At 42.7% G+C, this 13,714-nt stretch overlaps 1 protein-coding gene across 2 annotated transcripts in view; it reads left to right on the forward strand.

Moving 5' to 3' along the window:
* Nucleotides 1–13,714, forward strand: part of LOC125015274 (transmembrane protein 117-like) — a 37,123-nt gene that overhangs the window by 9,011 nt on the left and 14,398 nt on the right. For both annotated transcript variants that reach the window (XM_047596995.1, XM_047596996.1), the window contains exon 3: nt 9,919–10,051. In XM_047596995.1, coding sequence (XP_047452951.1) covers nt 9,919–10,051 — 133 coding nt within the window. The remainder of the gene's footprint in view (nt 1–9,918; nt 10,052–13,714) is intronic.

Raw genomic sequence — 13,714 nt, forward strand, 5'->3', positions numbered from 1 at the left:
TTGTTATCAGGGCATTGTGTAACAATAGCCCTGATAATAACTGTGAACAGTTGAACTCACTCATCCAGGAGGGGCCGGAAGGTTCTCTGGTAAATTCAGAATTTTCTGGCCAAGAGGATCAGGTCAAACAACAACAACAACAATTCACACTAAAGCTAAAACAAAACCCGAGATGTCGACAGGGAGGTGTAGAAATAGAAGAAACTGGAGTGGCACACTTGTTGCTCCGGTGCAGAAGGTAAAGCTTACTTGCAGGCGTGACCAGCGTTTGGACACGGAGGTCTTCTTCAGGGTGCGAGAACAAAACAGTGACGATATTCATTCATATTCAAGATATTGAGGAAAAAAAGTTGATGTCGGTGTCAAGGTGTAATGGCAGAAATATTTTGTTATACAAGACAAAACAAATGTGACAAAAAAATGTACAATATACAGGCCGACAATATAAAATATACAGGCCGACAAAAGTAGTAAAATAGAAAAAACAAGGAATATCGCCTCCCTGATGGTGTCCAAAGCGCGGTCCGATTTTAGAAGGTCCCAGTGTTTGTGCCAAATGGGTAATACGTTCCACACACCGTGAATATTTTGTGATAAATAGTGGGCCGTTCTTTTTACTCTTTTGGGAGCCTATAAAAAGGTTGGCGTTCTGGTGAACTCACTGTGTACTGCTACAGAAGAGTATTAGAGCCACCCATGAGGAAAAAAATTAAATATAAACTGTACCATCTGTACTGTTGGTGAACTTGAGATCTTTGGATGGATGGATGAACTGTGTGTGCTTGTAGGGACCCACAGGGAAAGGGACGCGCTCCTGAGCCCTGGAGTTTACCTCCCTCCCTCAGCAGACAAGGCGACAGTGTGTGAATAAATCCAGGCCACTGTTAAAATGAAACAGTCCAATATGGTATCACAAATATAACTGAAAAAATAATCACAATACCAGTTTAAATTCTTAATATTAATTATTAATTAAGCCAATACTCTTCTGCGGAGTATCGCCGGTACCATACGCATACGGTACTGCCGGTTTGAATGTCTACTTTATGACAATGTATTTTGACTTTTTTTCTCCAAATTTTGACTTTTTTTTCTCAAATTTTTGACTAAAACTGAGCACAAATGAGAAAAAGAAACTCCCAATATCAAACCTTTACAGGTCAATGTCTGCTCAGTTAGGTATTTTGAAAATATTTGGTAGTATACGTCCAGTATCATCTCTATAGGGCGAGAAAAACGTGTGCCTGTAGCGTTTGGAGCTGGTTGTGTTTACCCCAAAATGTCAGCTTACGTCAGTTGAATTTACACTTATTTCATTTAGTGCGTAAGGACGTCAAAAATACGTTGAAATAAGACTACAGATCGAAGATAAAAGTGTTTGTGCTGCAGACAGTGAGACAAGGACAGAGACATAATGACGAGAGCTAGCAAACGGGGGAAACCAGCCAAAAGGAAATCGCTTCTTTACCTGACTAGTATTACTCCTTTGGTCGGGAGCCAGGCCATAAATAACAAAATCAAATAATCTGGAAGGCTTCTTACTGGAACAGGCACAGTGGTACAGTGGCCCGGTAGTCAGCTCTCTGCGTCCCTGCGGAGGGGGTTCTGTTATATTCTGTCACTTCCCACCTCTGATTTATTATCGAGACATTTAGTTACACAGGAGTCCATCTCTGGGGAAAACAGAGGCCACAGTCAGGTGTATTTCCAACCAACAACCCCTCCCTACCCCGATCTGCAGCCGTCCTGCAGCCCAGCATGTGTGTAACTGTGGTATGATGAATGGGGATGCAAGTGCTAAGATGCTAAGATCCAGACAGAGATGAAGCTCAGACTCTCTTCCCTCTGGGTTTTCTTTCATGGAGAATGCTTTTTATGATCCCTAAGGAAGCCACAGTGGTTTGTCTGATGCTTCAAATCAAAACAGGATGTAGTAGAGTTGCACACTTAAAGCTGACGTCGATGAAAGTGCAGACATAAAAAGGAGGTTGGGCCGCAACAATATATGCAGACTGGGGCCCTGAACACAGAATATTGTAGTTCAGCCGTGAAAAGGATGATATCAATGCTTGTGTGACCACACGTGAGCACACGTTTTATTTTTGTGAAGCGAAGTGATTACGTCTTTCATTGTTCATTTTCATCACATTTTCCATGAGCACTGTCCAGCTCACTGCACGACAATCAAAACATTTGTACAGGGGATTGATAAAACCATAACTGGAATCATTCCCACTATGACTGCAAATAACAACAACAGCGTCTCATTCACACGTGCTTTCCTGTTGAGATACAGGTCCAGAGGGCAGAGCGGCGTTGGTATACACCGCCCAGCACAGGATAAGTCAACAGTCATTTTCCAGAAAATGACTCTACAATAACATTAAGAATACAAATCATAGCTCGTGATACAGATCGGATACTCCTCGTGGACTCCCTGGTCACTGTAACTCCAGAAGGGATGAATGCTTTTCTTCCATGTCGTCATTCGTTGTTTTCATGATGTCAAGGGAAGGGAACTATCAGCACACCATCTATCACGCTGATTTATTCAATTACGTTTTTCTACATGGATTTGTTTGCACTTAGAGCACAGCTGCAGTACTTTTGATACTTCCTTGTTTTATCAGCTTGGGCTCTCAACAAAACATTCAAAACTAACAAAACAGCAGTCTGTGGAAGCCCCGCCGGTACTGATGCCTTTTGAACATTTCCACGATTTTCAAGCTTTCTGTGGGTACAGCTGTAAAACACAAGGAAACTACTGTTTTGTGCTACTGTTTGGCAGCAACATAATTTTTCAAATAATCAGCAGTGTGGTTTTACTCCAAACTTGGGCTTATCACAGTCGGTCAGCCACAGCAGTTACAAAGGAGTCCACTCAATCACCCAGTTACGCCAACCCTCCTGGTGGCCCTGCAGCACATCCTCCTGGATCGGTCCCTTTTCAAGGCCAGCAGCTTCCTCTGGAACTGCTCACCGGCCACGATGTACAGGATCGGGTCCAGGCAGCTGCTCAAACTACACATGGTCTCGGAGAACTCATAGAACATGTAGAGGACGCTGGTGTTGGAGGGTGTCACCAGGTTGTGGACCCTCATGAACACCAGGGTAATGACCATGACATGGTAGGGCACAAAGGAGAGGACAAAGACCAGTATGGCGGCGGTGATGAGCCTCAGCGGCTTTCCTCCTGCTCGCTGGCTTCCCCTGCTCCTCCTACCTGTTGGTAGACGCCTCAGAACGCGAACTGTCATCACGTAAAAAGTCAGCATGACGCTGAACGGCAGCAAGAAGCCTAACGTCGTTCTGACGACGGCGATTGTCTTGACGTAGAAAAAGGGACCCTGGATGTGGTCCATACACACCGTCACGTTTTCAGAGCGCTGCACGGCAAAAGTAACAAAGAAGTCAGGAATGGAGGTGAGGACGAGCAGGACCCACGCGCAGACCGAACACAGCCTTGCTTTACCCACATTCCACCACCGCAGGGAGCTGATGGGGTGCACCGTGCCAACGTATCGGTCAAAGCTGATCAGCGTGAGGAAGAGGATGCTGCCGTATATGTTGATGTTGAAGGAGATCTTCTTGAACTGACAGAAGATCCGTATGTGTGCCATGTGCGAGGTCTGGAAGGTGTAGTAGAGGTTGAAGGGGAGAGTGAGGATCCAGGCTGAGTCGCACAGGGCCAGGTTTAACAGGAAAACACTGCTGGCACTTGATGTTTTCCTGAAGCAGGTGTAGTTGATTAGCAGTGCTATGTTTCCCAGGATCCCCACGGGAAGGGTCAAGGTGAAGAGCACCAGCAGGAGGTAGCAGTACCACTGGTCGTGGTTAAAATGGCTGCAGAATACCGTCGACCGATTCAGGAAGCCGAGGAACACCTCTAGGATTTAACGGATCAAGAATCATATATATCAATTATTCTACTAAGATTTTATTAGAGATAAATGACAATAAATGACCACATTTCAAACCACAACTTCCCGTTTGTGACGCCAGCTTTCTAATAAAGGTATATTTAGGTGAGAATGTGGATAAATCTGTCAATTCCATATGAAGTTTTAGTCAGCCACGTTTGCATAAAAATGATCCTGGCACTTGACTAAGTACAGTTATATAACGTAATCTCATCTGTATCTACAGAACAGTGTAACATCGACAGGTCGTGGTTTTGTGGGTGCACCAGCTTCATAAAATCATGCCGTCAAACACTGTGCTCAGACCAAGAAATAGCTTTGTTGCCCCCGTTTCCTGTGTCTTTATGTTAAGTTAAATGAAGGTTTAATGGCTGTACATTAAATCGACATCAATCTTGTAATATAAATTACAGCATGAACTAGAACTAAAACCATCTAAAATATTCAGTAGGCTACACAGAGTGCCACTTTAAATCCAAATAGGATTTAAATGTCCCTCTCTCATTTTGTCCCAAGCTGTCAAATAGTAATAGTTTAAATGAGTGGTCTTCAACATTTTCAGGCCAAGGACCCCCAAACTGATTAGAGATTAAGTAGAGACCTCTACCTACTATATGCGTTCTATATTAAACTCGGCCTAGTGCTATTGTTATCAGGTTCAAATATTCATTTTTTTTTTATTATTTCAAAGTAATGTGTATTTAAATTAGTGAAAAAACAACAAACAAACATATATATAAATGTCTAATCAACCAAAGATTTTGTGACCCCACTGCAGAACCATATATCATGTAATATTCTAAATCCAAATGCCCTATACACTAAATACTACATAAGAAATGTGTGCAAATTAGCATTTATCCTCAACTTCTTACTATACTCAGCCGGTCATATTGATCCAGATGTTAAGCCTGGCTCTCAGACAGCACTTTAAGTGAGACGTGTCCTCCCACTCTCTCTTAGGACTCCTCTATATTTACAGTAGCTGTCTCCATAGTCTCTGAGCGTCGCTAGCGTGTCCAGGAAGTGAGCGCTAGACCGTCTGCTGCGATGCAACAATGAAGGCTGGGGGACTGGGGATCTATTGCTCCACTACGTTATCAGAGATAGCACATTCATTTTGTTCATCTGAGCATGTCTTAGCGGTGCACCTGTCTACCTCTGAAAAGGGACAGATAGACAGGAAAAAAGATTGTGTAGTTGATAATTGTGTTTAAAATGTGTAAAACGCGCTGCAATATCGATCACACAGCTATAATTTTAACTATCAACTGATGAAAAGACACTATATCATAAATATTTGATAGCTAGTGTGATATTAAAAGACATCTTTGGAAATGATAATACAAGTACATTAAATTTTTTATTTAATTAGTCTGATAAGCCTTTAGTAGAATAGTTCATTTATAATAATGATGAAAACACTCCAGGCTCAGGCTACTTACCTCCTTCAGCCGTGACAGATTTGTTGCTGAGGTAGAGTGGTATCATGATGAATGGAGACCGGGATCACGCTCAGGCCGCCTTCACTCCTCCTCCACCAGCTGTGTGCTTGTCATCTGTCTGGAGCTGTCGGTGCGCTGCTTTAACCGGGAGACTGCTTTTACCTGTGAGGCTGCCCTGTGTGCGCAAATGTGCGCGCAACACGGTAAACAGAGGATTAAACACAACCGCTGTTTAAACACAGGAGAAAATTGCTCATCCATGTGTGCACGTGCTTAACTGCTGGTTTCTGCTGGTTTGGTCCGTTCTGTTTGTGTTTGTGCTGCCTCTATGGCCTACAAGTAGTTTATTACCATACATCTGTCGACTTTATTACCTGAGCGCCTCCCAGAATTATGGCAGGCTATGTTGGGCTGAGGAGGAGACTGGCTGCCACAAAGTTAGCAGGGTCAGTGCCTTCTTTGTATGAGACAATCAGTAGCACGTTCATTGGGTGCGCCAAGCTAAAACTAATTTTTTTATTTTTCTTGTGGTGAGGTCTTAATTCTATTGACATAATTTTGGAGGATATACTTTGTGGTGTGGAACAAGATGGTTTTAAACAAAGAAAGAGAATAAGGTCTGTATATAATAACAAAATAAATGATATAACGATGTAATGCTCATAGTTCAGGCTGTCCCCTCAAAATCATGGTAAAAATGTGTAGTTTGTGCTTTCTAGTGTCCATCTGTTACACATCTCTGTAGTGTCCGCATAGTAGCAGTAGATGGCGACAGAGCTACGTCTTTGATTTAGAAACAGCTCCAGGAAAGGTGAACATGTTCTTATCCGGAAGAGGAAGTTATAAATATATGAATGGTCCTGTAAATTAGTCTTAATATATAGCTTACATTCTGAAAAGATATCAATAAAGATGCAAGGACACGGTCCTTTCCGCTTGACAGCTTTATCAAGAATTAAGCATACTTACAGGATTAAAAATATTTGAATCCATCAACTTTTATAAGAAACTAAAATGCAAAAGGTAAGTATACTTGAAAAATGACCCGTTGGTAAATAGAGGTGAACTGAAAACCAAAAAGTATTGCATTAGTCATGTCACTTCTGCATGTTCAGAAATGAAGAGACGAATGCACCATTGTATGATTTTTTGATATAAGCTAAATGCATGTGTGCATACAACCTCACTCTCTGCATGTTTCGCATTTGAACTTAACCTGAACAACAATGCCCACCATTAATAATAAAAAGTGTCATATTTCTATCCATTTTAACTACCAAATGATCTAAAAAAATAAATTAAAAAAACACTCTTTTGAGTAACACACCAGCTTGTTCTGTGCGTTTGTGATGTGAGTAATGAGTTGAAGAAAGAGATGAGTGTCTCTTTCTCTTATTTATGGTCTCCTTTGTGTGTGGCTGCCTGGTCCATGCGTTGTTGTTGTTGTGTCCTGCTGGGCTGAGCCTCGCTGTGGACAGTGCTCATGAATCAATCCTTATCGAGGTGCTCTACTGTAGGGAGGTGCAGTGACTCAAACGAATAGCCCCGAATAAGCCAGCGGTTAAATCCTGCCCGTACAGGCAGTGAGAGGGCGGCCTTGTTCAACGGCGCAGCATTCAGCTTTTAAAGTCAGATCTGCCGATACACACTGTGCACCTACATCTACACCAGGGCTCATTGGCACTGGAGGCAATTAAGTTCACCCATGCAAGTCAATTCACTTATGCAACCGTGATGAGCCCTGAAATACCACAGAGCAAGACGTATGGTGTGGCCTCACAGTAGGACACTCCGCTTTGTGTTTTAACCCTTCAAACTGTTAAGGTTGAATATTAGTGTCCAGAGAATATTCAAGTTTGTTATTGCCAGATTTTAAACTAATATTGCAGATACATTTTTTAAATTGTTTAAGCCATCAAAGACTTTTTTTTTGTTTGTTCGAACCTTGAGCAGGAGCCTCATTCATTGAAACTGCACTTCAGCTCAATAATAATCATCCTCTCTGTTGGAATCTCAACATCTTTGTTTTTATGTGCGCTGTGGAAAAAAAACAACTGAGAGTGAGCAAGCAGAGATTAAACAGCATGTAAAAATATTGGAGAGTAAACCAGCCAGGCTGTAATTTGAAATGTGAAAATAAATGGAGCGTTCTGCTTTGCTGTCTCTCTGGCGGTGGCTGGGTGAGTACGTGGACACAAGAACAACAAGCTCTCCAAGGAGCTGTAACTCAAAGGGATGCTGACTGGGCTGGAGGAGAGAGAATCTAAGAGTTGTTCCTGAGAAGATGGCTGATTCTGGCTCCAGTTGAAGCTTATAAAAAAGAAGCACAGAGAGACTGTACAAGCAACATGTAATAAGTAGATAAAATAGAGTTGTTTGGCCAAGCTTACTCATAGTGGATTTCTTAATTAATACATAACGCTTATTAACCGTTATATTTGCTGTTTACCTATTGCAAAGTCATTGTGTGACACAGTTGGTTCTATTTCATTATCTCATATTTCTCTCATTCCAGAGAAATATCCTTTAATTTTTACTGACAACTTTGAATTCATTAAGTCTTCCAAGTCTGAAGAAGTGATAGTTTTGGTCACAATACAAACATAGAGACTAGAAATCAACTACTACATGAAGACAAAAAGCTGCATTTTTACGAAAACTAATGCTCCCCCAATGTGGTTATTACGCAGCGACATGTGGTTTCATTCACATTAATTCAACACAAGAGTGGTCAGTGTGGAAAACAAACAATACAAATGGAAATATCTGAATAGATTAGATATATAATCTTCCATTTTTGCCTCTCACACAGAGAAAATATCCCAAACAATAAAGGGACAGTGGCCGTACAGTTGGCCATAGACTGTATATAAATATGGACGCCGTCAGCACTCCCTTGCATTGGCCAAACTGACGCTATTTTTCCAGGGATACAGGTGGCGCCAACTTGCACAGTACGATCCTAGAGTAGAACCACACAGAGCTTTGATATCCATGACGTGACCACACTCCCTCTAGTCTCACTCACGTTTTTGTTTAATTAATAGTATGCTCTAGCTGGGCAGTGTCTAGCATGGCAACTGGTGGTCGCCATTATGTCACATCCTGTTTCTATAGCTTGATAAAAATAATAAAACAAAACTTGCAAAAAAGTTGGTACTTAACATTTTTGTTTGTAAAATTATTTGCACTCAAACTGAGATACAGTTAACCAGTTTATAATGGAGAAATAAAAAGCAGGATTTCCGTACACGGCCTACCTCCACACTGCCCACTTTCATTCGCTATTTCCAAAAATGTAATGTAGAATGCTGCTTACTGCTTGGTCAGAAAAAAAATCTGCGCCAGGTACAAGGCAGGATGTTTTGGTTGTGACTAGAGAGATGAGTGTTTTTGACTAGTAGTAAGCTGCTCACTTTCAACTTTCTTCTCTCGTGTTGGTACATTTTTTAAACGATGACTGGAAAAGTAATGTCATTCTGGCCCAACCCCGGAGGTGAGGGCTTTTCTGTCCTTGTTGGGAGAAGAGAGTATACAGCGGGAGTTGGACGGGACCTCTCGGAACGACAAGGTTTTCCAGCAGATCGTGGCTGAGATGGCCAAATTTGGCTTTATCAGGACGGATAAACAAATGGAGAAACTTAAAAAATTGAAGGCTGATTATTGGGCAGCCAAGGGGCACAACAATACGAGAAGTGCTAACCCAAAGGTCTTGAAATGGTATGAGGAGATGGACGCGATATATGGCCACAGACCAGGGAGCATCGATAGGGAAGCTTGCATTGGATCCATTTCACCGTTGGCGCAGTCCTCCGCTAAATTTTCATCTTTTATTACATTCATTTCATTCTGCTTGAAAGCTCATAACTGCTTAACGGTTGTTTTCTTTCGTTCATAACTTTACTGTGTAGTGTAGTGAGTGTGGCTAAAGCCCGCAAACCGGGGGGAGCGGGGATTACTCCTAAGCAATGGAAAAGGTAGTTAAAAAAATTTGGTGAGGATTGGGGCGGTGAAGAGGTAGGGCTGTCTATGGAAATCCAGCTAAAGAGTCCATCCATCTCCAGAGTGTGTTGGCTACACAGTACATCCTAGTCTCTGTGTCTATTGCTTGTTTAATTATGTATTCTGCGCATTAGGCTGCATATATGAATCAATCTCATGTTTTGCCAAAACATATTTCTCCATAATTTGATTATGAGTCAGGACTAGATAAAAGAACAAATACTACAGGTCACAAATATCTGAATGAATTCTCTAATCCTTCAGAACTACTAACTATTAAGTGATATGAATATAGAATATTTTCTGTTGAGGCTGATGATGAAAGAGTGTTAAAAATAGTCAGGAATAGACATTCACTTCAGTCCCATGAGTGACACCTCTAAGTGGTCTTTAATCTTAATTTCTTTGCCTAAAGGGTATGCGCCTGACAGACTAGGACAGTATTGATCTCTGTGACTAATTTATTTACTTTCATCTCCATTTTTGTGGCCATGCATGTAGCCAGGTTGTCATGCTGCTTGACACCGGTGTCCTTGTCGTGCTCCCTTTAGGTCGATACCTGCGCCTGAAAATGTTCCGCGAGGACCACGGCTCCTGGATGACCATGTTCTTCAGCACCATCCTCTTCCTCTTCATCTTCTCACACATCTACAACCTTTTCCTGCTGATGACCGGGGGCATGGAGTAAGACATTCAATCTCTTTCTCCCTCTCTCTGCCATGTTTCCCACTGCTCCTCTTTTGGCTGCCGTGATTGAACTAAACGTCTCGCCTGAACAGAGACTCAATACTGGTCTGATTAATCATCACAGACTTTAAATCACAGGTAGAGGCAGGCAAGAGGAGGGTGCTTAATCCTGTATGATCACCTTTAGCGCCTGCACTCATTCTCCCATGATCACGTTTTCTCCACGTCTATCAATGCAGCAGTTGTTTTATTTATTTTTTGCTCCTCCTGACCCACGTTACCTGCTGAGAAACCACTGTGCACAGCAGAGCTTGACATCCACACATCAAGCCAATGACAGGAATCCGTTTATTGCATTTGCAAAGTGTCCGTCTAGGAAAACGAAAACATGTCCTTGACGCCAGCCAGCTGACATGAGGTTGCAGAAGGTGATTTACCGTTGTGTTTTCTAGGGTTAGAAGAAAAAAAACAAAACAAAAAAACAATAATGTGGCAGGTGTTTATTCAGGTATGAAATGTCAACAAAGGAGGCCAGGGCTGTAATGAGATCTGTCCATAGCGTGCTGCTGTACCATATTTTTACCATAGTTTTAACCATCCATAATATGCAGGCAGATAAGGGCTATAAGCGAGCGGGCAAGGTGCTGTGTTTTTCTGTGGCCAGAGGGATGAGTTGATATAATCAGCTCATCTGTCACTCCGGCCAGCACAATGACACCAGCATCCATCTCGTTCTTTCTCTCTGGTTGGCTGAGAAAAAGGAAATGAGCAGCTGAGCAGAGGGGCAGGTCTGCTGAGACGATGAATGGTGCTTACTCAGGGAAAAGTTACATTTGCAGTTGCACTGAGCGGATTCCTTTTCTTTACCGCCTCTCATTTCAGCCTTGAATCACAGAGGAAATGGCCCCCTTTTAGTCTGTCTGCATATTTTAACTGTCGGGAGCGTGTCAATGTGCCATTAAATGACATCCAGATAATCCAACACAAAATAATGAGTTACTCAGACATCTTGAGATCCTTAACATTTAATTTAAATTTGTCTAGTATATGCTTGCCTTGACTCTATCAGTCCACATATACACAAATCCGTGGTTATTTGCCCTCAATGTGTGTAAAGCAGTGACGTCCCTAACTCAGTGCTGTAAAGCTCTACTTCCAAAGACAGATGGTGCTGTTGTAAAGCAAGTGAACCCACCGCTGCCAAGACACCTGGTCGTTTTCTGCACTCACTCCCAACCTTCCTGTCCCTCTCTCCCGCCTGTTTTCATTCTGCTCCAACAGTGTGTCCACCGAGGACCCGGGCCCTGCCAAAAACCATTAGTGTTCACATCTCTGTTCAAGACAGACATGTAAGAGCAATGTTCACACTCTGCCAGGACGCCTCCCTGGAAAAATGGGGTTCTGCGTGTCGATTGCCTGAATGCAGGAGAGTGAGCGGAAAGGTGACAGAAGCTGGGAGGGAGGGAAGGAGGGAGCGGTGGAGAAGAGTGGGAGAAGTGCTCAAGCCCTGATGATGCAGTGAAACTTAAGTCTTTTGATCTTTGTCCAAACCCCGTTTGCATCGCCCCCTTCTCTCCTCCAACTGTTCCCTCACCCCGCAGCAAGGCTGACTGTTGCACTTATCTCTTTTGCCACAGACCAAAGGGAAAGTACAATATCCCTTTGTGGATGCAGCTGTCCCTCTGTGGAAATAAATGCTGTTTTTGCTTTTTATTTGTACTGAAAGAACAAGCTGCTGTGAGGTATTGTTACTGCCAAGGGTTTTTAAAGGGCAGGTGTTTTGGCTCGGGTCTGCCGGCTTTGACATCCAGCCATGATGGTGCACTGCGGGGGATGCTCTTCTGGTGGCTAGACGGAGCGTCCCACACACACCACATATTGTTCACGTCTCGCACCTCCCTCAAGTTAGCAGGGACATGTATGTGTACATGTTATTGAACATATTTACTGAGTTGCTGTGAAGCTTTCCCTCCACAGTCATTTTCTCCTCTCATATTATCTCTGAAACAGATCTAGTTCTATATGAAGCACTCAGGAGGGTTATTTTCTGTCTGATTATATTATCCTGCTGTTTTCTAGGACACGGTGGAGAAGGATTACTGCTGGCTGCAGCCTTCCTCATATGTCACTGTAGCATTTAAACTGTTGTAAACACTGTAAAGTTGACGGTGGTGTATGTCCACTAGAAGTGTCCAGTATGTACAGTTAGGTCCATATATATTTGGACAGTGAGACAAGCTTTGTTATTTTAGCTGTTTATCAAAACATGTTCGATATACAAGATACAGTTGTATACTCAATATGGGCTTAAAGTGCAGACTCTCAACTGTAATTTGATGATATTTACATCCAAATTGGAGGAAGAGTCTAGAAGCTGCAGCTCTTTAATATGTAGCCACCTCTTTTTCAAGAAACTAAATATATTTGGGCAGTTGGGGGGCATGGGCTACATGGCCTGTTCTCTCATTAATCCTTCATTATTTAAGCAGGTAAAAGATAAGGAGTTGATTCCATGTTTGTGAACCCACAACATGGAGTAAGGAGATCTCATGAAAGTAAGTATGGATCGATGTTAGGAGTGGCCAAATCAACAGTTTGCTACATTCTGAGAAGAGAACAACAGGAACTCAACATGGCCGGCATGTTCACGAAGACAGCGGCAAGGGAAGATTGTAGGACCCTATCCATTATGAAGAAAAACCCCTCACAACATCCACCCACATGAAAGACGAACGAAGGTGTACCAGCATCTAAGTCTACCATAGAGGATATTTCATGAGAGCAAATACAAAGGGTTCACCACAAGGTACAAACCATCAATCAGCTTCAAAGCTAGAAAGGCCAGATAAGACTTTGGCAAAAAAAAAAAAAAAAAGAAGCCAGTGCAGTCCTAGGACAGCGTTCTTTGGACAGATGAAACTACGATCAACCTGTACGAGAATGATGGGAAGTATGCAGAAGTGTGCAGGAGCATGCAGGGCTTCCAATGGCACTGGGTCACTAGTGTTTACTGATGATGTGACAGAACACAAAAGCAGCCGAATAAATCCTAAATCCAGTGTAAATTTGCAACCCATTCAAAATAACCCAACACACAGACATTAATGTCTAACATTAACCTGTGAGCAGCAAAAGTCAGTACACCTCTAAGTGAAAATGTCCAAATTGTGCCCAAAGGGTCAATATTTTGCGTGGCCACCATTATTTTCCGTTGTTTTCCAGCACTACCTTAATTCTCTTGAGCTTGAGTTCACTGGAGCTTCACAGGTTGCCACTTGAATACTCTTCTCACCGTGGAGCTGGTGGGGACAACAGCCACGCTGACCGATTTGATCCAGTGTGCAGTAACAGGCTGACCCCCCACTGCTTCAACCTCTGCAGCAACAGTGGCAGTATGTCTGTTTTCAAGAGACAACCTCTAGATATGACACTCAGCACCAGATTGTGTGGAACCTGTTCTGTTAAATCGCTGTATGGTCTTGGCCACCGTGCTGCAGCTCAGTTTCAGGGTGTTGGCAATCCTCTTATAGCCTGGGCCATCGTTATGTAGAGCAACAATTATTTTTTGACCATTATGAGAGAGCGTGAGACTGACATGACACCGGGGAGGGGAAATGGCTAATTGGACACAATTTGGACATATTCACTCAGAATAAACGT

The sequence above is a fragment of the Mugil cephalus genome, chromosome 10 (assembly GCF_022458985.1).
Source record: "Mugil cephalus isolate CIBA_MC_2020 chromosome 10, CIBA_Mcephalus_1.1, whole genome shotgun sequence".
Classification (NCBI taxonomy): domain Eukaryota; kingdom Metazoa; phylum Chordata; class Actinopteri; order Mugiliformes; family Mugilidae; genus Mugil; species Mugil cephalus.